Source organism: Vanessa atalanta, chromosome 17 (genome assembly GCF_905147765.1).
Source record: "Vanessa atalanta chromosome 17, ilVanAtal1.2, whole genome shotgun sequence".
In the NCBI taxonomy this organism is placed as follows: Eukaryota; Metazoa; Arthropoda; class Insecta; order Lepidoptera; family Nymphalidae; genus Vanessa; species Vanessa atalanta.
In genome coordinates this window covers 3,647,937-3,675,326 of record NC_061887.1, presented here as the reverse complement: position 1 = coordinate 3,675,326, position 27,390 = coordinate 3,647,937, and the positions used below count along the sequence as shown (strand labels likewise).

Sequence of the window (27,390 nt, the reverse complement as noted above, 5' to 3'; positions counted from 1 at the left end):
TAAAATGTGTAAGGAGTTAAGGACCGCTATCCCGGGGCAAGTAAAACCCAACGGCAGTTAAAAAAATCGTAGTTTAATTGAGGAGAAAAAGGGTGTAAATATAAAATATAATAAAAGATACCAAATTCTTCATTATCAACCCTACAGTAAAGTCAGGAAAACGACTGTACCATACATGGAACACATATTAAAATGTTAGATCTTAATTTAATTGAGTTAATATTTTAATTCTCAAATACATATTAAGTACCTCTTGAAATAGGAAATAAACCGCTTCATAATCTAATAGATCTTCATAATATCTAATTTCTTCTTCATCGAGTGCATTGCGATAGTCACCAAAGAGTAGAGGATCCCGAAGTACATATTCTTCTAACTGAAAATATACAAATTCAATTAACAGTCATACATAATGTAATAACAGTTTAGTATAAGTTATAAATTTGCGTTTTGTCATTGTATCAATTTTATGAGTATCGCATTTTCCCACAAATTCATTTCAATTTTCCCGAACCTATAACATTGGAGAATTATTATGTATTAAGAATATTATCCTCACAATATATATTCATAGATGTAAGGTTTTATTTGTTCAAGAATAGATTGTGTTTTATTCAGAAGACTTACAGTCAGTTCCCTTTCAGTCTCCACTTCTTGTTCCTCTTCTATTTGTTCGTCCTGCTCTTCAACGATCTGTGACCGTGGTTTTGCATCAGTCATCCCATACTCTGCGAATAAAACACAGTTTGGTATTGTATAGTATTCTGCCAATATTCATAATTATTGTTGTAATTGCACTATATCTAAAAAATATGTCGGCTGATGGACGTGGAGATGTTGAAGAAAGTAACGGCTACTCATCGCCAGTGAAGAAGGAATAATAGAAGCTCGTTTTTCTTTTTCTGGGGCATAGTTTATTTTTAATCAATAAAAAATCAATTAATAATTGTTTTAGATAATATACCAACAGGTAGTAATAGTGTTAGATTTCTGATGTTGTTACCATTAGAAAACCAGAAACAAGACAGAACAAAGTTAAAGGTCAATTTATTTTACTGTTAGTTAATGAGTCTTTATTAGGTTACCATCCTCCTCTTCTTCGGGTGGTTTCTCATCGTCCTCGGGTACGACAATTTCTTCTAGTACAACTGGTTCCTCTTCCGGGAAATATTTTGCAACATGTTCTTGAATGTGTCCACGCATTAAATCATTATCCTATTATTCAATCAACGTTTTTTCAGTAAATTGTATAATTATATTATAATTATTTTAAATTAAATATTTGATATGATTCGTAGATGGTATGATAAAAAGAAGCAATTGTCAAAGCTTAAAATAATTATGAAAATAACAATTATTTATGTTCGCCCAGTAGTCGACTATAAATAATCATTATTGGAAATTTGAAGTCTTTTTTTACTCTTATACTCATTTTATGAAATATTTAAGAATAAATAAAACAGCATCACCTGGGTATTAATAAGCCTGTCGCAAATAACGCGAGTGAACTCATTTCTCCAGCACCTAACGACGCTACGCTTCTCGCTGAAGAAGTTGGGATGCGTGAGGCACATACCAGCAGCAATTCGAGACAGATCACGCAAGTTGAAGATGTAGTGGAATTTCGCCGGAGTAGGGGGGAGATCCACTATTATTATCTGATGATATTTATTTAATCGATAAATACGTCTGTTATGAACGTATTGTCCTGAATTAATTATTTTAGAAATAGACACTTGCCTTTCTACTTCCGAATTTCTTTTACCCATTTAAAATATAAACTAAGTTAATATTATCTATATTGATAAACCTACCCCTCATACTGACTGATTTATACATATAACATTTTGTTAAAAACACTATAGAAATTGCTTCACTTCTTTTTGCCTTATTGAAAGACTTGTATTAATAAATGTTATACAAACAACAGAAATTATTTTATTAAAATTATTTTGATTGTTTTACATAAACAGAAAATTATTTTAAATTTATTTCTTATAATATCCCGTACCTTGTACAAGTCGAGTGTCATTTGAACTATTTTGTCCACAATATCCTGTATTTCTTCCGGGAAAATAGAAAAGTGTCCTTTTAAGATTGAGATATAAATGTGGCTTAACGTCGCCTCTGACGGAAACTGCAGATTGTAGACCGAGAACATAGAAATAAAACGCGGATCCACCTACAAACAAATACATATTAGCATATTTCCTTATTTTATATTGTTTCTCAGTTTCAATTTGCGCTACATTTATTTAAGGTTAGTAAATGTTTTGAATCGTAAGCTTCAACGCTACAATTTTTCGGATGCATAGCTTAAATTACTGACTTTTGAAATACAGTTAAATCTAGTTTAGGAAATAGAGTCACAAAATATAATTATATAATTGTTTTCTTACGGCGCCAATGTAGGGATTGCGGTGACCTAATTTCGCCTAATTTTTCCGCAAAAAAAAAACGATAATTATTGTATGTACACCAGAAGTATTCCAGTGTCGTCGAAGTAGCATTGTATATTTTATATTATATAATTTCTCATTTATAAAATAAATATAAGGGTAGTTAAGTATTCTTGTTTTTATGTAATTTAAACAAAACTATATTTCTATCGAATATGTTCTGGAAAGTTTACGACCACGACGAGGTATTTTAATGTATTTGATGGAATGATTTTAATAATTATTATTGTGATTAATCTAAATATGTTTTGCACGTTACTCTGAATTAAATTTTTATTAATCTCCAAGAAAATGTAGCTATATTTTTTACAGTATTGCAAGAAATAACAACTATAACTTATAAAGAAAATAAAATGAGAATATTTATGAATGTGTCCGTGTATTTTTTGTTTGCAAAAATAAAATTATCATTGTCTTTGTTTGTAACAGCGCGAAAAACGTGGCGGGGACGTTGAGGAAAAAAAAGTAAGGAGAAGCGGATGCATATTTCGTCGACGTAATGCACCACGAACACCGCATTATGGTCAGTGTTCAAAATCTACGATGTTGTTTCTGTGAATTATTGTGTTTTATAATTCCTGTTAAAAATTATAATTTGCAGTGTTTTTCTGTTGCAAAAATGTAGATCGTAAAGTATGCTCGACTTTAACGTAGAGTAGTTCCAGTCAGAGCGTAGAGAAATAACGGTCAAGAGAGATAACGTTTTTAACGATATTAGCAATCACGCGAAACGAGTCTACAGCTAGTGAAGAATAAATACTATTATAGTGATCGAGTCTGTTTATTTTTAGTTGCAGCAAAAAAGCTAAAGATAACTCCATTATGGATTCTAATATTACTTTCCCACGCAATGAAATGACTGAAGCGGTTTAAACAAAACTATGTATATCAATTGTAAGAAAAATATCACTTAGTTTTTTCGCCGGATCTTTTTAGATTTGAGGTGTTCATTTTAGCTCGAGGTTATTTTTGACGGTTAAAAAGCCAGTGCTTCTTTATTGAACAAAACATTTGACTTTGACAAAACTTTCTGTGGTTGTGTTTAATGTGAGTGATACTAACTTGCTCACCTTTTAAGCACAAAATAATATGACGAGATGACCTAGTAGTTAGAACGCGTACAACTTCACCGATGATTGCGGGTTCAAGCCCAGACAAGCACCACTGAATTTTCATGTGCTTAATTTGTGTTTTTAATTCACCTCGCGCTCGTTGGTGAACGAAAACACCCTGAGGAAACCAGAATGTGTCTAATTTCAACGAAATTCTGCAACATGTGAATCCACCAACCCACATTGGAACAACGTAGTGGAATATGCTCCTAACCTTGTCCTTTGCTTGTTAAATTATTGATAATATATGAATAGTTTTTTTGCAATTATCAAGATACAAAATTAATATTGAGGTAGTGAGTTAATGTAAATATTAATTAATACAATATTACGATTACTACAGCTATTATAAAGGTTTAATAAATATTTATGTTTCATATATAGTCTTCTATTGTCTGATAACCTTAAAATATTATAATATAATAAATAAATAGAAAATTTTCTTAAAAGATCCTGACGTAATGTCACTATTAATATATCTAACACACTATTATTATACGATACGTTCAATAAGGGTATTAGTACTGAATAGTATTGCTTAACCATTAAAAAACATAATAAAATTGGAGGCGCCGGGTATCGATCCCGGTACCTCTCGCATGCTAAGCGAGCGCTCTACCATCTGAGCTACGCCCCCGATGAAAACTCATGGGAATGTTGAGTAACGATTTTATTACTAAAAAGTACTATTGTTTGTAAAAAATAAAAATTAGAGGCGCCGGGTATCGGGCACGGTACCTCTCACATGCACTCTATCATCAATTCATCCATCTGTAATTTTATGAATAATCTCCAATAAAAGTAAAAGTTATTTGAATTACTCCCACACTTGGGTTCATAGCCATCATCAAGTTAGTTGGTAGGGCTTTATGGTAGCCTGTTGGGTAGGTTACCCAACAGGCTACCATACAACAACAATAATTAGTATTATATTCCAGAGGGAAGGGCGAGCGAGCCGGTGTTTATTATAGGCACAAGGGATATGACATCTTACTTTCAAGTTGGTGGCACGTTGGCGACGAAGTAATGGTATTTAAATATTTCTTAATTTCAATGTGTATATCTTGATGGCGGTGGTGGTATGATAAATCCATAAGCTGGCTCATTGGCCCCTCAGTCTACTACTACAATATTATAAAAAAAGAAAGACACCGACGTGGCCGTAATTCTGGCAAGTGTACTATAATTTATTTAGTACAAGATTATACCTGTCTGATATAATATATTAAAATCGTACAGTCAGCGTCATATACTTTTTTTAAATAATATGACGCTGACTGTACTATACCTACTAGGATAAATCTTTATTTCGTATTTTTAATTTTATATTTTTTAACTTTAACTGATCATAGAAAAGATTAATAAAGTTACGTTTTTATTCAAATCACTATCCATTCATTCAGCTGTAAATATCAAAAAAGTAATACCAATAGCTTTCAATAACATTCACACGGCACGGAACGTTAAAAACAAACTAAAACATATTTTCCAGTTGCATATAACTTTTTTTTTCATTTAATCTGCTTCCTGACTCACTAATTGCATCGCCTATCGACCGATTCGAGAAACTTATTAGCGTTAAAATTCGCAGAATCAAGGCGTGGTTCAATCTGGTTTTTATTACAGTTCACCAATAACCAAAAACTTTACCAAAATCATAGTTATATATTTTAATCTTCAACTGTCTAGTTATATAGAATACAGTCTTGCAAATCGTTTAACGTACTACCCAAATTGTTTAGAGCGTGAATTTTATTGGGACATTGAGGGTCGGTATCATTCAAATTACACAGCAAGCACCACATATGCAAAGCATATGCTTAATATTTTTATTCATATCCTGCTCGAAGTTGAAGGATGATTATCATGAGAAAATCTTTAGGTGTCGCTGATAGTTCTACCACATTTGTAACTAGCATCCAATGGTCAAGAGAAAATTTAAACTTACTTTTGTAAATTCTATTTAACTTAACTCAAACGTTACAATTACTTAATTTACATTTAAAATAATTTTAATATAAATTTACGATAGAAATTCAAAATAACGTCATAGATCTGACTAACGAAAGCACGCCAATTCACTCTAAATTATCAGCATGCGGTAACAAATATAACCTGCTTTGTATTTCTTTTAGAAAGAATAGTTCTACACTAGTAAAAAAACCATGAAAATCATATTACGCTAGCAAACTTCAATGCTTTTTTCATTAGGTATATTGACACAATTAAAAATTACTTTCACTCAAATGCATTAAAAAATATTTCATTAAGGAGCATTTCGTTTTAATTGTCAAATGAGAAAATGGTAAGACGAGAGCCAAATAAGAATTAAATTAAAAACTTACATCGTTTCTGCCACCGCCCGCTTTTCCCATTGCCGCGAGGAAACCTATATCCTTAAGGTTTTTCCAGTTGAGGTCTTTGCCTCGGTCGTAGAAACCTTTCCTTTCGAAGAGCAACTTCAAAAGAGCTATGGGCTGTTGGGTTCCGTATGTGTCCACCTGAACGATAAGTGGCATGGGTTATAAACGTTAATGACCTTTTTATGAATTTTATTGTGAAAAGGAAATGATATTTCTTATATTTTAAATTAAAATTCTTCTTGCCCGAGTTTCTCAGTACAGACAGAACATACATTTTATCTGATGGTTGTTTTTCATTATTTATAATATAGTAAAATGACGCTTCAATACTGCTTACAAGAGCCTACTTGAATAAAGTATATTTTGATTTACATTGCCTTGCAACACAATGACGACGACAGCAAATAGTTTGGATAAGAATAAATGAATGATAAATTGTAATTATGGTAGAGTTTTACTGAACATGGCGACATATCTTACTCCTCTACGGTATTTATACGTCTTATTAAATATAGTCTGGATTACATTATCTACTATTAACATATATTATCATGGTTCCTTTCTTATTTCTTAACTATCGAACTTAATTTCATTCGATGTAAGACTTGAATTTGATCTTTTAATTATTTTGTTGCATAATACTAAAGATAAATGAAATAAGCATAAGGAATTTCCTTCATCCAAAATATCAAAAGCCTAGTAATATATAAAATAAATAGTTCATAGCAGTAACTTAAACTTTCAATTAAAAACAATTAAAATTTCTTAAAAATTTTAAGACGACTATTCACTTTATAGACCTTTTACCTATAACTATAACTGTCAATGTAGCGAGCGATGTAGCATTATTTAAAATTTGTACTTGTTTATTATTGATCCTTTTTTCAGTATTGACGTCATTAAATTTATTATAACAAGTTTATATAGTCGACTACCTCGTTGGTCTAATAGCTTTTAAGACGTTAGATTCGTAGTAAAGCCCTATCTCAGGTCATATAAAAATTCATAAGGCCCAAAGCCAAAATCCAAAGCCTCAAGTTGGTCTGTTGACGGCTTTTACAATTACGCGCGTTAGTAAACATGTAATCTATCGATTTATAATCACGGTAATTCACACTGAATATAAAAGAGCCCAATGTTTGCGCAAGCACATGTGTACCATAACACCTCCTGTACAGTTGGTCTCTCTGCATTGCGATAGGAAGACTTGAAATCGGTCAAGAAAAATTATCATCATCGTAACAAATAAAATTACTAAAAACTACTCCTTAAAATAAATAAATAAAATTCGATAAATTACAATGGGCATGTTCATATCGTCGATGAACACCAGCATCTTCTTGCCGACAGGGGGTCCAAAGGTATCCTTTGTCCGCTTCTCAACCACCGACTCCAAATTCCGCTGCACGTCCATTGACGACGTGCGAGACGAGAAGTTCATCTGTTGAATTAACTAACAGGAACGGTTGTTCATTTAATCTTCCCATTCATATTTTTCAATTTCAATAAAAGAAGTAGTAACGAATTTTCTAATTAGGGTTTATAAGCTATAGCTACGAATATGAACGTGTATATATTGAAGTGATGGCAACCATTTTTCAAACACAAATTTCTATGTAGTGGCCACTGATTTTATCTACGTACATAAGCTTTAGTACTAAATAGATATTTTATACGTAAAAAAAAACACATTGGAGGCGCCGGGTATCGATCCCGGTACCTCTCGCATGCTAAGCGAGCGCTCTACCATCTGAGCTACGCCCCCTTTGAAAACTTGTCAGAATTATATAGGCAATATGTTCAGTAAGGGTATACGTATTAAATACTATTGTTGTACAATAAAAAAGAAATTGGAGGCGCCGGGTATCGATCCCGGTACCTCTCGCATGCTAAGCGAGCGCTCTACCATCTGAGCTACGCCCCCGATATGCAATCTGGCTAAATTAAACGTTCACTTCGTACGCAGTAAAAGTATACACACGACATTGGAATTTCTGCTGTTCTCATTTCGTCACATTGCTACCTCGTTAAATGATTGGAATACGCTTAAGAAATCATATTTTACTATACTTTGTTTTCTTTTGTATTTTGTACTATAATTTACCAATTTTAGATAAAATGTTATTTAATGTAATAAACAGCTAAAATATTGTTAAAAATTTACATTTTAAACTCGATTCGAATGTCTATAAATAATAAAACTTAAATAATACACTTTTTTATTTATTAATATAAGTATTACTTAAGTATCAGTTGGAAGGAGGGTAGCATTAAAAAACACGGTTGACCGTGTTTTTATACGGCCTGCTTATTCGTTGTACTGAGCTTCACAATTTGATCAACATAATGTCAACAGCTGACCTTGCATAGTCTCGATCAGGTTGCCGAATAAATAGATTAATATAATATATATATATATATATATTGTTCTGTGAATGATTTTAAATTTTGTAACGAAAAAAACAACAAACGTTATAATTTTTATATTAATCCTAATAAATTAATCGTCGTGTATTATAAATGTATAATACTGAATGAAACCTACATATTTATCAGGTGGCAACCCTCGTAAGTAGTTGAATATAATTGCTGTTTTTGAAGTCCCGGTGTCACCGACGAGCAAGACTGGTCTTTCCACCTAGAAAACAAATACGGTGAACTGCCTGACACGATTTTTTTAAATAACGTGTATGATTATTTTTTTCCACTTCAATTATAAGTTTTTTTATTTATTTTTTATATTATGATATTTGGATCGTTTATGTTGAATTAACAATAAAATTTTATAGGTTCAACTTAATCTCTTGTAAATAGTACGTTTTATATCTTTAAGTACAAAAGAGATGCCTACTACTTAACTGGCCAGTAATACTCACTTAAAAGTATTGTCAATTTAGTATTTTGTGTGATAGTCTCTTAAAATATTTATTCGGCAAAATAAATTTAAATCTCTAAGAATCGGGCCTCTCTTTTATATTACCCTAACCTTCTGAAGTTCTTAATAAATCTCAATAAACCTCAGATTTTAAAACAAATGGCATATAGGCAGTAAGAAGCATTCCGAATAGTCCAAAATCAAAATCAATAATTCTAAATAAATAAATAATAATCAATAAAGTAACAGCAATGAATTTACAAAAAGACGCGTAATTTCGAACTATCGCGAATTTGCATTCGCTTTTGGCTTTGTATGTACTTAGTTACTTTGCTATATGTTCAGTGCGTTTCATGTGCCATCTGAGATTGATCTATTTTGTTGACTCATCGATAATTCATATTATCCATCACTATATATATTAACATAGTATTCCGTCACGCAACTAGAATATATTTTAAATTTAATTCTATAAACTGTATCTCCTGATATTGCTATATCAATACCTAACTAACAGGTCTACTAATATTAAAGAAGTACCTTCAGAAGAATCTTCGAAATAATCCCAATACTTACACTCTCCATAATTTTAATCAGCCAAGTCATCCTCAGTGTATCGACGGTGGGCACGAGGATCGACGAGAACTTCAGTTCCCTGTCGTGGATGTACTCCGGCACGAGCCACTCCCATGCCTCCCACGTCTTGGTCGATAGCTCGAGACAGTAGTCGTAGAGCGATGGGAAAGCCATTGGAAAGTGTTCTGAATAGAGACAGAGGTAACAGACATCAATATCATCAATATTAGCTTGCTCCTATCTCACTTTAATATATGAAAAGAGATAGAGATACTATATTCTAATTTGCTAGTACTGGAGAAAGATATTACGCAGGACTAATATCTTTACTTACTCACCGAAGCCGAATTTAAGACTTAAGACAAAAATCCAATGAGCTATTAGATCGACCCAGGAATTGAATCTAAGACCTTATAATTACCGAGCGCTTTACGTATTGGAATTTTTATTGCTTCTATTTTACTAACTTTACACGTTTTCTTCAGTTTTATAGCGTAAAGTACGTTACTCATTTTGAGAAATTTATAAATTGGTAATTTGTTTAATTGTATTACCAATTTATAAAACATTAACTTACTGGTTGTAGCTTTCTTTTCAAGCGTGTCTTCAACAAGCATCATCGGACAAGCTTTCTTCACGTAATTGTCAAAGTCGAATCTCCCATCGTCAACGATCGCTGCACCGAGACTATTATACATCGACTGAAAATTAAAATGATAAAACGCATGAATATCGTGCGAATTATTTCATGACTTGCATACATACAAAAGCTATTACAATTAGACTTACAGCGATTAAATGAAACGTAATTAAATAATATTTAAATAAATAATGAGAACTATAAACGAGGCTCGTTAGTTTTTATTTAAATAATCAAGTTAAAATTCATTTTGTATTCCATCTTTTTTAATTTGAATAATCGTTATTTAAATTTTCATAGCTTTCATTGTACCAGAGTTTTTGAATAAAAGATATCAAGTTGTAAGTCTTGTTTTAAAATATTTTACATTTCGTCGTCTTTGTTGAATTTTTATTTTAATGTAACGAATTCATAAGCAAAGTAGCGCTCGGCGAATAATAAACAATTTTATTTTAATATACATTTATGTTCGAATAATTTTTTTTTTTTTTTATGATATCGGTAGGCGGCCGAGCAAATGGGCCACCTGATGGTAAGTGGTCACCAGCGCCCATAGACAATGGCGTTGTAAGAAATATAAACCATTCCATACATCACCAATGCGCCACCAACCTTGGGAACTAAGATGTTACGTCCCTTGTGCCTGTAGTTACACTGGCTCACTATCAAATCAAATGTAATTATTATAATTTCTTTATATTAGTGTCCGTGTGTTTGAAATTCGGCCAAAATCATTATTGAAAAGTTACGAATAACATATTATACGAACTTGTATGCGTCGAAAAATATCTTTCGTCAAATAGAGAAGGACAAGGTTCTGAACTATTTTGTGTATAGATAACTAGTTAATGGTTTGATTACTATTATAATAGCTGCAAGTATCTTGCTTGATTCATTTTGTTGCTTTACAACGTAGCAACTTTATACTTCAAGTTATTTTTACGGTTAATCTAAACATTACTGAAATCTTTACTCAAGGTATTATCTTTAAAATTGCCAATAGCTTTTATTGGGGGTGTAGCTCAAATGGTAGAGCGCTCGCTTAGCATGCGAGAGGTACCGGGACCGATACCCGGCGCCTCCAATTAGTTCTTTTTTAATGTTATAACAATGGTTTTTCATACTAATACCCTTACTTAACGTATTGCCAAAATAATTGCCACGAGTTTACAACGGGGGCGTAGCTCAAATGGTAGAGCGCTCGCTTAGCATGCGAGAGGTACCGGGACCGATACCCGGCGCCTCCGATTAGTTCTTTTTTAATGTTATAACAATGGTTTTTCATACTAATACCCTTACTAAACGTATTGCCAAAATAATTGCCACGAGTTTACAACGGGGGCGTAGCTCAAATGGTAGAGCGCTCGCTTAGCATGCGAGAGGTACCGGGATCGATACCCGGCGCCTCCAATTTATTTTTTATTGTACAACAATACTACTTAATTCTTATACCCTTACTGAACATATGGCCTATATAATTCTGACAAGTTTTCAAAGGGGGCGTAGCTCAGATGGTAGAGCGCTCGCTTAGCATGCGAGAGGCACCGGGATCGATACCCGGCGCCTCCAATTTCTTTTTTATTGTACAACAATAGTATTTAATACGTATACCCTTACTGAACATATTGCCTATATAATTCTGACAAGTTTTCAAAGGGGGCGTAGCTCAGATGGTAGAGCGCTCGCTTAGCATGCGAGAGGTACCGGGACCGATACCCGGCGCCTCCAATTTATTTTTTATTGTACAACAATACTACTTAATTCTTATACCCTTACTGAACATATGGCCTATATAATTCTGACAAGTTTTCAAAGGGGGCGTAGCTCAGATGGTAGAGAGCTCGCTTAGCATGCGAGAGGCACCGGGATCGATACCCGGCGCCTCCAATTTCTTTTTTATTGTACAACAATACTATTTAGTACTTATACCCTTACTGAATTTCAATTTCAATAGGACTTGTTTTAATAATCAAATGTATGTACAGTTTTTTCTCTTTAGTATGAGGATATTGGGTCCGAAGAAAAGTAGAAAAGATAAGTACACAAGGCACTCTCATACTATACATCGTCACATATCAATAAACTCAAATGATTTTCCAAATCAACATACCACCATAAATACACACTCAACGACCGTTCTATCGAGTTCTTCGGTGGTATCTTCTCTGTTAGGCAGAAGACCACTTATCATGTAGCAGAGTTGCATTACCTGTAATAAACATCACTTTTATTTGTGTATGATTGTTACTATTTAACGTCTTTATCGTTTTATATGTGTTAAAGTTAAATTGATCGATATATCGCTTTTGTATCTTTTCCGTATATTTATTTGTTTGTCAGTATACCAGATTTAGTGGTGTTTGCGGAACGATTGTCTTGAGCGGTGTCTGCTGCTGCAGCCCGAACAGTCCGAACACTATGTAGTTGATGGCACCCGCCACGTAATGGTCGAAGAGACCTGCGAGCTGCTCGCGTTCTTCTTCGTCACTCCGGCTCCGTAGCCATCTGGTAGATGGATAATCCGACATGAATTTGAAAGAAATATTTTGATTTAAATAATCTATTGTGACAATAACAATAATTTTTAATTAAGATTGAAAGCAAATAACTAAAGTATAGATTTGTTAAAAAGTGAATCATTGTAAAAAAGACTTAGTGTTTATCGCAATAAACGTTAAGTCCTTATTTACGGATTTTATTTTACTTATATAACCCCATACTTCCCGGATTATTCGGATTTTTGATTGCCTGGGTTCTCTATAGCTCCAATTAGTGCAGATAATATACAGTAAAAGGTTTTACTGTATATTATCCGATTTACAAATTTGAAATCGTTGAATTCAAAATTATTGGTATGGAATATTTTAATGGAATTTTTATTTAATTTCGGAATGTGTATAAAAAAATATTTTAATTACCATTTTATACAATTTTCAATATTACGATTATCATGGCAATTTGAAAACAGTTTCTTTACGATAATCAATAAATGTGAATTCTTATTCTGAATTTAAAAATTTCACAATATAAGTGTGAAATTTTTAAATTACACAGGCAGTGGAAGTAACAATAAAATACACCGTGCTTCATCATTTATGAAAATGTAAAAATAAAAAATAAATAGAATAAAAGACAATTTTAATATAATAACCTCTCCCAGTAAGGTTGGTATCCAAGATTTTTAGGATCCACAAACACCATACCAGCTCTGGAAACTGTCGCGGGTGATGCATAATTGAGGTCTCCAACTTCAAACAACAGCGCACAGTATGGAGCGAGTCTGATTCGTTCTCCATTAGCGAGTGTTAAAAGCTTATTATCGTCCATTACTGAATTCATGTTTTCAATCCATAAAGCGTCAACGTCACCGTCGAATAGAGAATACCGACGCTCGTCTTTGTCAGCAGGTCTTGAATTAATTTTATAATATAATTTAACTATTACAGCAAGTAAATGCTTGATTTATATTGTATATTATTTCATAGCATATACCTGTTCATTTCACGAAATATTTTAGAGTAAAGGCCATCAGTCCAATCTCTGGTAACGGGATCGAGAATTCCATACAATTCCACTACCGAACAAGCCTGTTTGATAAGATTATATTTTTGTGTTATATTAATAATATAATAAATGAAAATATTACAAACAGTGTTATATAATATAAATTTTTACTTAGTTGTCATTATAACGTAACTAACTACTAACTAACTAAATGAAATTGTTACAGACATCTTGAATGCCACTTGGCATCATAATAATTATATGTACTTCTATTATCAAGTAATCATACAAAACAATGTTGATGCCGAAAAACAAAAAGGTTTTATTTAAATCGACCGAATTCAAATTATAGTTCCACTGGGCTTATCCGCAGCATTCAGGCTAAGTGGCTTTTGATGTCATTTTGAAAATGTCCCAAAAAGCCGTAAATATTTAACTTACAATATGTTAAATATAAAAACATTTTAAGTGTATGCAAGAAAATAATATCCAATTTTAAAAATAAAGATGTGATCAACTAATATTTTGTATACTATAAAATTTTGTACTGACCCTTTTGTAAATTACACAAAGTTTATACTATTTATTATAAAGAATACATTTAAAATCAATTTATTCCACAACGTAATCGACTTAGGAGTGTACTAAATTATTTACTGTCGACTGCGTATCAATTGACAAGCATAGTAGTACGAACGTTTGCGCTTAAAATATTAATTGATATATTTTCAAAACGTACTTTAGGGTTAACTATAGTTAGCTTGGTGGGCAGTCCGAGATTGTTCTGTGCCTTCACCAGGGTTTGGAGGATGACAGTTTTGCCGCCTCCAGTCGGTCCGACCAACATCGTGCAGTGCCTTGTCATCATAGTCTCATACATTTGCACCACTTTATCAACCTGTTCCAAAATTTAATAATAGCATCATAATCATGTTTTTTTATGTATAAATTGTATTTCCTAAGCGCTTAATACACTTTATACCTGACATATATCGTTCATTGTATCAGAATAAGTAAATTTAACAAAATAATACGATAAAACTCTTAACCCAATAATGTAAATGATTTAAAATTGTGATTACAATGAAAACTTTTTCACATTACGTACTAATCTAATAAGAGTTAACTTCTGAAACTACTAATTTCTGAAACGTTGATCGAAGTCAGTTTAACTAGGCTTGAATCTACAGTAATAGTCTGATAGCATCTCATGATGCGATATGCAATGAGCGTTGACTGATTGATGAGATTTTACTAATCTGAATTTCTCTTTTCAGAAACTGGAGGTTATTTACATAATTTTAAGTTTCAAAAATTCATCGTTTCAGAAACTGGAGGTCATTTGCATAATTTAAGAAGATACTACGATACCTGATGTGGAAGAACTATATATCCATCGCTTTCAAGTACTTCCACGACTGCGGCATTGAAGTCTGGATAACCAACTCGAGGGCACTCCAATCCAGGAAAAAGATCTTTTATAAGACCAAGGAACAGTGGCACATCTTCAAACACGAACTTCGGATGATTCATATCTCTATATAATATATACAGTTGTTAGTTTTAAGTTAAATCGGACAAAATTATATTTTAAATATCATAATTATGCCCAAACTTTAAATATGCAGAAAACCTTATCACCTTACAATTACATTTAGAATACAGAATATAAATTTTGTATTTTCTTAGTTAAATCAATTCAATTTCACTTGTTTTTGAATTTTAAAATTAGGAAATAATGTTTACTTGACTGATCTACATTCAATTTATTTTTGATGTGCTTTAGGAGGCAGGTCATGCGATGTTTTTTCTTCGGTTCGCTACCAAGAATTTCTAAATGAAAAACTTAATGTTTTTTGTAACTTAAAACACCGTACATCGCAATCAGCTGCCGTACTATGTACAGTGAGGCTTCACCTTATAGGAACAAAATAATAAGTTCAGAAAATAGTACTTAGTATTATAGTTTAAGAGTATAGACCTGAGAGCTCTCATTAACACCATTATTTCGCTCAGTCCAGGTGAGTCCCTTCTAAGTTTTCCTGCCATTCGTAAAACAGCTGTTAAAGCTCTCAATCCCCAATCATAATGAGATTGCTTAGACAGTTGTTCTCGAGCTACTTTGTACAGAACTGTCATTTTTTTGGCTAACACCTGAGAAGAAAGTTAGTTTTTAAAGGAAAATTGGATCTATTTTTATATATTTAAATCAAATATATAACTTTTTCAAATAAACAAAATCATACATACCTTAGCAGTAAGGAATCCATCAGAAAAAAGGGATATTTGGCAAATCATTTCCAAATCAGGTAAAATACACACGACAGGTCGGAAGAGTGCCTTCACTGATTCAGGAAGTTCAGTACGTCCGGCATAACCTGGATTCATCGTTATAAAAATCCCTACTTTATTGTCCATGGTGATTTCTTGGCCTTCAAACTGATAAAAATTACTATTTTATAATAAATATATCAGGTTAAATAAAACGAAAATTGTCTTTTTATTTGGTCTTACAGTAAATCGCTTAAGCTTCATTAATAAAGCACTTCGAATGCATTGAAGCTGAGTCGATATTACGGATAATACAGAAATATCAATACGATTGAACTCGTCAAAACAGCCCCAGGCACCACATTGACAAAGTCCTGCTAATATTTGACCAACGGCTCTAAAGTCCATGCCTTCTCCACAATTTGTTACAACGCATAACAGGCCTAGAGCTTTAGCTAAATCTTTTGTCGTTTCCGTTTTCCCTGTACCAGCAGGACCTATATGAATACATAAAGTATAAAAAAATATATATTTTAAAGACTAAATCTATAAAAGCATTTAACCGCCAGTTTCAGAAAAATGAGAAGTCTGATTTAGAGTAACCTGATTAAACACTGAACGATTATTCCGTTATCGGCAGCCAATGATTAAGTCATATTCATTAACGTACAGCTAGATCAGACTTTCAGAAATTGGAGATATCAGTTAAATTTGATATTTTATTGTCACCTGCAGGTGCACCTCCCAGTTGCATTGTAAGCGCTTGAGTAATAGTCAGATAAATTCGATCTGTTAAAGGCGTAATAACAAGTCGACCATTGAGACCCATATACTCGTACCCATATTCAAATAATCCTGTAAATTTATTTTAATGTATTTCACCATGTTTTATAGTCTATACAGCCTTTAACTTTTTCTTATTGAAAAGTACCTGTGCATTGCTTTATCCAGAGATTATCATCTTTCTTCATCCAATAAAACCTAAGTTGGCTTTCCCATTCAAATTCCGCAGCTTCAGTAACGTTGTCCCTCACAAAGCCCTCGATTATATCGCGAGCGTGCACGTCAATTGTTGTTATCGTGCGGAACTTTAGACGATCATTGGATGATAAATCTATAAAATAACAAAACTTGACACTTTTTGGATGGCCATATTCATCACATATAGCGGTCCGCCGTTCCCTACCGTAAATTTTATTTTATTTATGGATATAATAAAAAAAATTGACATATTCACAAACTACGTACAAAAAAACTACGACAGAAGTAGGTTAGTACAGTGTGATAGACGAATGTGGTTCCAAAAACTACTGTAGTGTCAGTTTCATTTAGATCACTTTTGTTATAGTTATCTTGAATTTTTCCTTTCTTACATAAGGTAAGGCAAACAGTACGCATTTGGTCTTTTAGAACTAAATATTTCTTTTATAAACCAACCTTATATGACAATGCATAATATACATCGTCATAATTAGATTGTTTCCTGTCAACTTTAAACAGTAATGAGGTATGGTGATACCTCATTACTGTTTAAAGTTGACAACACAAAAACGAGAAAATAAAGCCATGATATAAAAAAAAAAGATAAAATATTGATTTTAACACCTTGTCTAACTTTAACCACCAGACCATCTAATTGTTCGTTTTGACGTTGCAAATGTTCTTTCATAGCTCTTTTGTTTCCGTTCCTGATTCGTAAGAATGTTTCTTCAGTCTCAGCGGTCCACCAAACACCGTTAGCAGCGAGACACACCATACCCTGATACTCCATAATCCAATCTGTCCTGAAATAGCATCAAAGAGAATTAAAATTTTAAGGAGATTTAAGATTATAATTTTAAGGAGATATTTTTATTATTCCTTACATTGTTAAAACGCCATTAATCACAGAATCTATGTAGTCACTTATATAACTATATAAAATGATTTTGTTCACACTCATACTGTCAGTATGAATCAAAAAGATTGGTTTTTGATCCGCAGAAATACGAAAAAACCTATACTCCATAGACTTGTAACGAACGTGGAGTTCTAGCATTAATGTACTTAATAAAAGACGAATTATTTTGAGAACACAAACCAAAAAAATATCATTCAAATCAACTGATATTGCCAGAAATTCGAGTTTGAAAAGAAACAAACTCTTCAGCATTATATTAGTTAGGGATGCGTTTAAAAGTATGAAATATTTTACCTCGGTACTCTCCAATTCTTCCCATAATAGAATATAGCCTTTTTGCTTATAAACTTATTAGTATTGCGCATTTCAACCAATACCAAATTCATCCAGTCCTCTACTCTCCCCTCTGTATATACAACTCGACGAAAATCCATAATCTGAAATAACGTTTCATGCGTGTTAATGGCACGCACCACGCATGTTCTCACTACATAAATAAAAACGTCTTAAGTATTGCCATATAACAAATTTATAATATATATGATAACAAGTTACACGTGTAATAAGAATAGGAGTTCATACGAACTTATCATATAAATTCACTTTACCTCTCCCTCAGCGGATATCATTTTAGCAGCTACAGGGCGATTAGTATGATCCACGTACAAGTCTAATGCTCTTATATTGTCGAACATCTGGAAATTAAATAAGTTTTAAGACATTTTCTGATAAATTTCATTTGGGCTTACCTTAATTTACTGTATTTCAATACAGACCTTGATCATGTGTTCCTGTACACAATTGCATTCGCTACTACCCAAAATAGATAATAATTCGTCAGTCGATATAAAGAAAAATCTCGGGAAGATACGTCTCTTTGAATCCAAGTAATCGTTAAGAGACTTCTGACATCTGTAATAAATGTATATTCACATAATATCATTGAATCATAATTTAGAATAATAGTCTGACTGGCTATTATTCTAGGTTTTAAGTTTTTATTTTATATTTGTTCTATATGAACATTATAGTATCTATTACATGAATAAGATGAAGAAGCTACGTGGTTTTGTTTGACAATCTTATCATTACATTATCGTGTAGAAAGTTTCTTAAGATTCTTGAAATTTGAGCAAGTAGTTATTTCTTAAAGGCCGGCAACGCACCTGTAACCCCCCTGGTGTTGCAGATGTCCATGGGCGGTGGTAGTCGCTTTCCATCAGGAGCCTCCTGCTCGTTTGCCCCCTATACCATAAAAAAAAAAAAAAGTTCGTATTTTGTTATTATTAGCCGTTTAAATTAACTCAATAATAGACTTACTTTTGTAAGCCTAAGCCTAAGCCTATAAATTCTTCTAATCTACCACTAATGGTGCAACAATCGACAACATTTAACCGCTTCGCGGTGTCCAGCATTATCTGCAAAGGAAATTATACAGATATTAATACTCTCAAATCACAAATAATACTTTTAAGGAACAAAAGTTCCCTAGACTGACACTAATTTATCACCTTTCTAAAGATCCTATCAATATCGTCGAACTTTTTCGCCTCCTCGGGCAGCTGCGTCCGAATGTCTCCACCAACAAATATGCCTTCGAGGTACAGCCACTTGCGTTGCGTTGCGAACCACTCCTCAATTACCTCAGATATCAGAGCCAAGCGACGCTCCCAGGTTTGGACCACCGTGAGGAAAGGACCAATGAATCTAGAAATCAATAAATTTAACTTGATTTTTTATTTTTTGTATTCATATTTGCTAACAATAATAAAATATATAATAATTCATGTACTCATACGGCAAACACTCGAAATAGTATTTGAATTAATATTAGCAATTATAATTTACTTAAGTAAGCAACATGTGCCATGATGGTGTAACGGTACAACCTTGCTGTCTGGTAAAACCGACGCGTGCTTGCAAAATATTTATTTCTTTAAAAATCAAAAGTAAGTATTATTTAGGTATATTTAAATATTTTTAGCCATAGAGAAGTGCTCACTGCGAGGCGGCCATGCTCTGTAATGACATGGCGTCGTCATCCAGCTTGACGACGATCTCGTCGCAGGGATTCAGTGTGTAACCGCGGTCCTCGCCGCGGTTGAAGTGTCTTGTCACCGTGAACACAATGTTGGCCCACGTCTCCTGTACGTCTCGAACTCCGCGTTCGATTGATAATTCCTTTTGTCATTAAATCACAAGTACAACATTAACAATAAAGAGTAACGATCATTCCAAAAACATTTTTTTAATAAATAGTGGGGTAATTGTGTGAATGCACAAAACGTTCTTAATATAATTTAATCGCCTTACGAGCTTGATGGTGAAGATAAATTTGCGGTAAAAAACGATAATTTTAAGTTTTGTATCCTTAAGAGTAAGATATTTATTTGGTCAGAAGACTGACATTAATATTTACAAGGCACCACGTACACCAACACTTTCGAATTATTTTTATTATTTAAGATATTTTTTTATGTTACCTTTATAGCATGGTTCACGATTTCTTCAGCCACGTCCTGATACTTGTGTAATTCCATAGCAAACATATTTTCTAAGGTAAAACGTTCGGGTGACATGTCAAATTCTTGGCCTATGAAATACATTATATGAAAAGCACTCATCCAAAAATTATAAACCTATAATTTTGTCTTTAATTACCAGTTTTAGCCATCAATTCTTTCCAATGTCGTTCTCGCATAGCTTCATTTTTCAGAGAAACCATAAGAGGTACGACATTTTTAAATTGCTTCATCTTTAAATCTAACATTAGACCAGTATTTGTGAGGCGAACAGCTTTTGGTAATTTCCTAGACAATAGTAAATTAGTAAATTTTTGCTTTTAAGCATAATATTATGTAAAAAATATATTGTCCTACCTGTACTCTTTAAAAAATTGTTCAATGCCATCGACCAAAGCTTGAGGATTCAAATTAACCCACAAAGTCTTGGCCCATAGCTCGCGAGCATTCTTTTGCGCTTTGTATATTTTATATATCTGTTCCATCGCTTGGAAGTCCGTTTTTGCTCGATTAAAACTTGAGAAGTCTGCAAGAGGATTGTCAAAAAGTTGTTCTGCCGCTTGAAGAATTCTCTTCCGTGACTCTAGTTCATCGAAAAGTTTTGTATATTCCTGTGAAGAAAAAATATTATTGAGATATTTATTAGGTGTGCTTTTCATACGTCATGTATATAAACTAAAAGAAATAAAAGGAATTTTATTAAATATTAAATTTTAATGTGCGCAGAATTTATACTTTAGTGACTACTCAATACTTTTACTATGATCAAGTAAGTGTATCAAAAGGTCACTTGTTTTTTTATTGTAGGCGATTGCAGAATCTAATTATGAAATAAGGCGGTAGAGCGCTCGCTTAGCATTCGAGTGATGAGAATTTGTTTTTTTGGTAAAGAAAATGTAACTTATTAGTACTCAAACTATTACTTCAACGTTTTTACTATATAATTGACACAAGTTTTCATCGGGGGTGTAGCTCAGATGGTAGAGCGCTCGCTTAGCATGCGAGAGGTACCGGGATCGATACCCGGCGCCTCCAATTACTTTTTTATCGTACAATAACCCTATTTAGTACTTACACCCTTCCTGAACATATTGCCTATATAAGTCTGACAAGTTTTCAAAGGGGGCGTAGCTCAGATGGTAGAGCGCTCGCTTAGCATGCGAGAGGTACCAGGATCGACACCTGGCGCCTCCAATTTTTATTGTGTTTACAGAAATATAACTTTTTAGTACTCATACTTTTACTTAATATATTCAATGTATAATTACTACAACCTTTCAAGGGAGGCGTACCTCAGATGGTAGAGCGCTTGCTTAGCATGCGAGAGGTACCAGGATCGACGCCTAGCGTCTCCAATTTGTTGTTTTTTCACGAACATGTGATTATTTCGGACTAAAACTTTTATTCAACTATTCACTATATAATTGCCACAAGTGTTCATCGGGGGCGTAGCTCAGATGGTAGAGCGCTCGCTTAGCATGCGAGAGGTACCGGGATCGATACCCGGCGCCTCCAATTACTTTTTTATCGTACAATAATCCTATTTAGTACTTACACCCTTCCTGAACATATTGCCTTTATAATTCTGACAAATTTTCATCGGGGGCGTAGCTCAGATGGTAGAGCGCTCGCTTAGCATGCGAGAGGTACCGGGATCGATACCCGGCGCCTCCAATTACTTTTTTATCGTACAATAATCCTATTTAGTACTTACACCCTTCCTGAACATATTGCCTTTATAATTCTGACAAATTTTCATCGGGGGCGTAGCTCAGATGGTAGAGCGCTCGCTTAGCATGCGAGAGGTACCGGGATCGATACCCGGCGCCTCCAATTACTTTTTTATCGTACAATAATCCTATTTAGTACTTACACCCTTCCTGAACATATTGCCTTTATAATTCTGACAAATTTTCATCGGGGGCGTAGCTCAGATGGTAGAGCGCTCGCTTAGCATGCGAGAGGTACCAGGATCGATACCCGGCGCCTCCAATTACTTTTTTATCGTACAATAACACTATTTAGTACTTACACCCTTCCTGAACATATTGCCTATATAATTCTGACAAGTTTTCAAAGGGGGCGTAGCTCAGATGGTAGAGCGCTCGCTTAGCATGCGAGAGGTAACAGGATCGACACCTGGCGCCTCCAATTTTTATTGTATTTACAGAATTATAACTTTTTAGTACTCATACTTTTACTTAATATATTCAATGTATAATTACTACAAGCTTTCAAGGGAGGCGTACCTCAGATGGTAGAGCGCTTGCTTAGCATGCGAGAGGTACCAGGATCGACGCCTAGCGTCTCCAATTTGTTGTTTTTTCACGAACATGTGATTATTTAGGACTAAAACTTTTATTCAACTATTCACTATATAATTGCCACAAGTGTTCATCGGGGGCTTAGCTCAGATGGTAGAGCGCTCGCTTAGCATGCGAGAGGTACCGGGATCGATACCCGGCGCCTCCAATTACTTTTTTATCGTACAATAACACTATTTAGTACTTACACCCTTCCTGAACATATTGCCTATATAATTCTGACAAGTTTTCAAAGGGGGCGTAGCTCAGATGGTAGAGCACTCGCTTAGCATGCGAGAGGTACCGGGATCGATACCCGGCGCCTCCAATTACTTTTTTATCGTACAATAACACTATTTAGTACTTACACCCTTCCCGAACATATTGCCTATATAATTCTGACAAGTTTTCAAAGGGGGCGTAGCTCAGATGGTAGAGCGCTCGCTTAGCATGCGAGAGGTACCGGGATCGATACCCGGCGCCTCCAATTACTTTTTTATCGTACAATAATCCTATTTAGTACTTACACCCTTCCTGAACATATTGCCTTTATAATTCTGACAAATTTTCATCGGGGGAGTAGCTCAGATGGTAGAGCACTTGCTTAGCATGCGAGAGGTACCGGGATCGATACCCGGCGCCTCCAATTACTTTTTTATCGTACAATAATCCTATTTAGTACTAATACCCTTGCTGAACATATTGCCTATATAATTCTGACAAGTTTTCAAAGGGGGCGTAGCTCAGATGGTAAAGCGCTCGCTTAACATGCGAGAGGTACCGGGATTGATACCCGGCGCCTCCTATTACTTTTTTATCGTACAATAATCCTATTTAGTACTTACACCCTTCTTGAACATATTGCCTATATAATTCTGACAAGTTTTCAAAGGGGGCGTAGCTCAGATGGTACAGCGCTCGCTTAGCATGCGAGAGGTACCGGGTTCAACACTTGTCAAAGCTATAATTTCAGGGATTGTTATAAATGTAAGTACATCATTTAAGAATAGAATATCATCTTGATCAAGTGTCCAATATCAAACATTTTACCTCCATAAGCAATAGTCCTCTATCCATATCATCCCCGACTGTACCTGGTCCTTCAATATCGAACTTTTCAACAAAGTCGTCTAACTCCCTTAGGAAATTGGCAATCTCAACTACATTTAGTTTGGAGAACTTGTCTTTTGTCTGTTCGAGGGTATTGCCCCGAAACAATGAAGTTTGGTAAAGACTACCCCAAGATGATTCTAGATTTTTAGCGAAATCAATGTCACCATCTGATACCTAAAACAATTTGTAGTTGATTTAAATAAATAAATAAAAATATTATTGTTTTTGTTTTTTTTTTAAAGTTTAATCTAAAACGATTTATTAAATAAACACAAAAAAAAACGAATAATTAATGTCACAAATGTAAAACTCACGTCAATGCCGTGTTGTCGTAAAATGTGGAAGATTTCCTGCATGTTTCTAAATTTCACTTCAGCTGTGATCGTCAACTGTTGCACTTGTGTAATGGTAGCCATCACCAGCTTGAAGTCTTCGAGTCCTTTAATGTTCATGTTCATCGTCATTCGAAGAGACTGAGAAATAAGTTTTTATGATTGTGGTATTTCTTTTATATCTATTCAACGGATAGATTGACATAGGAGCAACTGCTTGAAAGTAATCACTACTGCTCAAAGACATTCACACTGTAAAAAATATTAAGCATCCCTGACTTTGCTAATATGCCACCGACACCGAAAATCAGATATTATTATTCTGTTGTGGCTGGCACTCTTGAAATCGCAAAGCAACAATGCTAAGTATTAAAGTATTTAGTAAGTATATACTATAAAACTAACACAATAAGTATACAAAGTTCAATAATTTAATCTCCCTATAATGACCATAAAATATTTCCAAAGGCACTTTATATGAAAAAACCAGTTAAAACAAACTAATTTACCTCGATTTGATTTTTCAAATCATACATATTCATTCTCGTTTTTGATGCAATACATTGACCAAGGATGTCTTTCCATTCTTGTGCGTGTCCCTGCACTTGTTGTATTATCGGTCGTAAATTAACTCTTATAGCTCCGATGTCCACATATTTTATATGAGCATTTAAGTCTGCTATAATATCTTCGAAGAAGAAAAACTTTTCATCATATTTATGGATCTGTTCATACTTTTGAACATATTTTTCACACGAAAGATGCTTATCAAACGCCCATAAATGTTGGTACTTGTGCCATCTAGTGTAAAAATAAAAGAACTATAAAATATTTTATAACGGCATTAAAACCTTCTAAATTCAAAAATATGTAGGTACAATAATACAATAAAATATGATTCTAACTTTTGAATGTAAGTGTTAATATCCTGCGTGAGTCGATACACAGTATCTTGTATGAGAAGCGTGACATCATTGATAGCAACCACGCGCAAAATATCCTCGAAGTAGGAGAAGACGTAGAACTCATTGCCAGTCGCTTCGACTATCCTCTGAGGCGGGCATGGGAGGCAAGTTTTTTTCATCCAACGAGGAAATGTAGTCAATCTTTAAAAATAAAATTGTTTAAGTATTGGATATCATAATCTTATATTTCATCAGTTATTAAAGTAATCTGATATGTAGCAGACCGTAAATGTCTCCCTGCTGGGCAAGGATTCCTCTCCTCGGGAGGAGGTTTGGAGTTTATTACAAAACGCTTATTAGTTAATCTTAGTTTTATTCTTCAGTTCTGCTTACTATTTTTTATATTTCTACGTATGAGTATGTATGCGTTGTTTTCATAAAGAACCGAATCATATCTAATATTAAATTAGAATAACGGTAAGTAGTTAAGGTTAAGTAAGCTAGCTGTTAGGTATATAAAAACATTAAAGAAAAATCATAATCATATTTTATATTAATAATATAATCAGAATTTATGTATGTGTGAGTTTTACCAATAGATAAACATCGATATCTATTCAGTTTCGTTATTAATATGAAGTGACCTATTCAAGAAGTGCTTGATGTTATATCCGAGTATATTGCAGAGCTCGGAGGGTGCGGGGCGCGCGGCAATATCAGGCGCCGCGAGCACCGCGTCTACCTGGAACAGCGGTGTGTTGCCGCTCAGTGTGCTCTGGAACTGCTGGAGATTCTCCAGGGTTAGCCTGAAAGTGAAACGGCAATTCTGTTGGGTATATGTTGTATCTGTGTATTATTAACACATAGTGATTAATATAATAAAAGTGTTAATAATAGCCATAATATATACATAACAAAATTCTTACGTAACAAGGCTTTTGAAAATTTTCTTTTCCCAAAAAGTGTAGTATGACGACATGACTTCGGAGCGTCCAGTGCTGGTTCCAAGTATTAAGTACTCGAGCTTCATTAAATTGGGGCCGATGCGATCATAGAGTCGGGACAAATTCGCAGTGCGCTCCAGGCGTTCATTTTCCACCTCCACAAAGTATGTCTAAAATCGAATAGTTGTTTATTTATTGAATAAATAAATATTGGACAACATCACATACATTACTCTGATCCCAATGTAAGTAGGTAAAGCAATTGTGGTATGGAAAATCAGAAGTAACGACGGTACCACAAACACTCAGACCCAAGACAATATAGGAAGCTAATTAACTTTTTCTACATCGATTCGTCCGGGAATCGAACCCGGGACCTTGAAGTGGCGTACCCATGAAAACCGATGTACACACTATTCGACCACGGAGGTCGTCAAAATAAAATGCTCTCGTGATGTTATTCATTCATGACCGATTGATTTATATCATAACTTTATTTACCTTGCACGGGTATAACCATGTATCATCTGGTTCCCCTGTTTTAGGGTCGATGTAGTTCTTAGGCCGCACACAAGGGAACAAGTCGAACATTTCTATCTGATCTAGCAAGAACTGAATTTCTTTTTCCACCATCTTTAATTGTTGATATATAGCTTTCAATGAGTTCTCACCTTAAAAATGGAAAACTTTAATGGAAAGCGTGTAATCGATTTTAAGCTACAACTTATGAATTTATTTATTCATTTTCGATTTCAAACGTTTTGTCTAAATTTATTAATTTAATTTAAAATTTTCTGTGCTGAAAAAACCACACCTTTGGTAATATCCTTGATGTAATCATTTATCCCCAAAGCCGTCCATGTGATTCTGGTCAATCCTGGTAGAATGTGTCTTTCCATGTCTAGAAGGTGCTTTTTCATAAGGTGCGTCTCTGAGATACTGAGAGATGCTGTGCTAGCATTGTATTTTATTATCACATTCTCTAATGCTTCCAGTTCGTAGTAAAGTCGAGCCTTCTGCATGGATACATCGCGAATATTGGGCGGTACGTCGAATCCTGTTAAGTACAGTTTTATGCTTTTTAATTCGAGTATAGTAAAAGTAAACTTTAATATAATATTGCAGCCATTACAATGTGTGATTCTATTTTTTGTTATTTGAATATATAAAAAGATATACTGCTGTATACTTAAGACTCGATAACTTTACTTCAAATTAAAAAAGAAAAAATGTTGTTTATATCGTAAAATCCTCGACCCACAATTTAGATGATCATTGGAAAAGTTATATTGTATAAAATATCCATAGTTAATATATTTATATACACATATATTTATTGGAATAGTAAGAATTTTTTAAGTATTGTATTTTAAATTATAAAGCCGCTAAAATGAGCTTCTATTGAGCTCAAATGACTTACAGTGACAAAATCATAGGAAAAACCTTAAATAATATAATATTCAAGATTCAAGACATTTTTGAGTGATCGACTTTATTTGTTTAAGCCTGCAAATGAATAAAACTAAATTTGCCATTCAGGACATAAGAAAAGAGTATCGGCAAAAAGGTGT

General features: G+C 33.8%; 1 protein-coding gene and 11 non-coding genes across 12 annotated transcripts in view; 8 read left to right on the top strand and 4 right to left on the bottom strand.

The window, feature by feature from the left end:
- Window positions 1–27,390, bottom strand: part of LOC125070640 (dynein axonemal heavy chain 10) — a 59,459-nt gene that overhangs the window by 18,644 nt on the left and 13,425 nt on the right. Inside the window, exons 22-60 of the mRNA XM_047680588.1 lie at window positions 26,634–26,876; window positions 26,321–26,490; window positions 25,802–25,989; window positions 25,520–25,681; window positions 24,876–25,076; window positions 24,480–24,771; window positions 23,953–24,111; window positions 23,576–23,812; window positions 20,580–20,833; window positions 20,362–20,510; window positions 20,184–20,293; window positions 19,703–19,881; window positions 19,212–19,407; window positions 19,021–19,118; window positions 18,477–18,612; window positions 18,309–18,395; window positions 17,995–18,137; window positions 17,406–17,584; window positions 16,732–16,914; window positions 16,530–16,655; window positions 16,044–16,297; window positions 15,780–15,968; window positions 15,511–15,683; window positions 14,901–15,066; window positions 14,269–14,427; window positions 13,518–13,612; window positions 13,177–13,434; window positions 12,371–12,530; window positions 12,136–12,234; window positions 9,963–10,086; window positions 9,386–9,570; window positions 8,480–8,572; window positions 7,235–7,387; window positions 5,917–6,072; window positions 2,012–2,182; window positions 1,470–1,658; window positions 1,086–1,215; window positions 628–728; window positions 251–376 (exon numbers count right to left, since the gene is read on the bottom strand). Coding sequence (XP_047536544.1) covers window positions 251–376; window positions 628–728; window positions 1,086–1,215; window positions 1,470–1,658; window positions 2,012–2,182; window positions 5,917–6,072; window positions 7,235–7,387; window positions 8,480–8,572; window positions 9,386–9,570; window positions 9,963–10,086; window positions 12,136–12,234; window positions 12,371–12,530; window positions 13,177–13,434; window positions 13,518–13,612; window positions 14,269–14,427; window positions 14,901–15,066; window positions 15,511–15,683; window positions 15,780–15,968; window positions 16,044–16,297; window positions 16,530–16,655; window positions 16,732–16,914; window positions 17,406–17,584; window positions 17,995–18,137; window positions 18,309–18,395; window positions 18,477–18,612; window positions 19,021–19,118; window positions 19,212–19,407; window positions 19,703–19,881; window positions 20,184–20,293; window positions 20,362–20,510; window positions 20,580–20,833; window positions 23,576–23,812; window positions 23,953–24,111; window positions 24,480–24,771; window positions 24,876–25,076; window positions 25,520–25,681; window positions 25,802–25,989; window positions 26,321–26,490; window positions 26,634–26,876 — 6,473 coding nt within the window. The remainder of the gene's footprint in view (window positions 1–250; window positions 377–627; window positions 729–1,085; window positions 1,216–1,469; window positions 1,659–2,011; window positions 2,183–5,916; window positions 6,073–7,234; window positions 7,388–8,479; window positions 8,573–9,385; window positions 9,571–9,962; window positions 10,087–12,135; window positions 12,235–12,370; window positions 12,531–13,176; window positions 13,435–13,517; window positions 13,613–14,268; window positions 14,428–14,900; window positions 15,067–15,510; window positions 15,684–15,779; window positions 15,969–16,043; window positions 16,298–16,529; window positions 16,656–16,731; window positions 16,915–17,405; window positions 17,585–17,994; window positions 18,138–18,308; window positions 18,396–18,476; window positions 18,613–19,020; window positions 19,119–19,211; window positions 19,408–19,702; window positions 19,882–20,183; window positions 20,294–20,361; window positions 20,511–20,579; window positions 20,834–23,575; window positions 23,813–23,952; window positions 24,112–24,479; window positions 24,772–24,875; window positions 25,077–25,519; window positions 25,682–25,801; window positions 25,990–26,320; window positions 26,491–26,633; window positions 26,877–27,390) is intronic.
- Window positions 4,136–4,208, bottom strand: Trnaa-agc. The gene has a single exon. It is a non-coding gene; the product is annotated as a tRNA-Ala (tRNA).
- Trnaa-agc lies at window positions 7,627–7,699 on the bottom strand. The gene has a single exon. It is a non-coding gene; the product is annotated as a tRNA-Ala (tRNA).
- Window positions 7,786–7,858, bottom strand: Trnaa-agc. Its single transcript has one exon. It is a non-coding gene; the product is annotated as a tRNA-Ala (tRNA).
- Trnaa-agc lies at window positions 11,522–11,594 on the top strand. The gene has a single exon. It is a non-coding gene; the product is annotated as a tRNA-Ala (tRNA).
- On the top strand, window positions 21,185–21,257 carry Trnaa-agc. Its single transcript has one exon. It is a non-coding gene; the product is annotated as a tRNA-Ala (tRNA).
- Window positions 21,665–21,737, top strand: Trnaa-agc. Its single transcript has one exon. It is a non-coding gene; the product is annotated as a tRNA-Ala (tRNA).
- Trnaa-agc lies at window positions 21,824–21,896 on the top strand. The gene has a single exon. It is a non-coding gene; the product is annotated as a tRNA-Ala (tRNA).
- Window positions 21,983–22,055, top strand: Trnaa-agc. The gene has a single exon. It is a non-coding gene; the product is annotated as a tRNA-Ala (tRNA).
- On the top strand, window positions 22,781–22,853 carry Trnaa-agc. The gene has a single exon. It is a non-coding gene; the product is annotated as a tRNA-Ala (tRNA).
- Trnaa-agc lies at window positions 22,940–23,012 on the top strand. Its single transcript has one exon. It is a non-coding gene; the product is annotated as a tRNA-Ala (tRNA).
- Trnav-aac lies at window positions 23,258–23,330 on the top strand. The gene has a single exon. It is a non-coding gene; the product is annotated as a tRNA-Val (tRNA).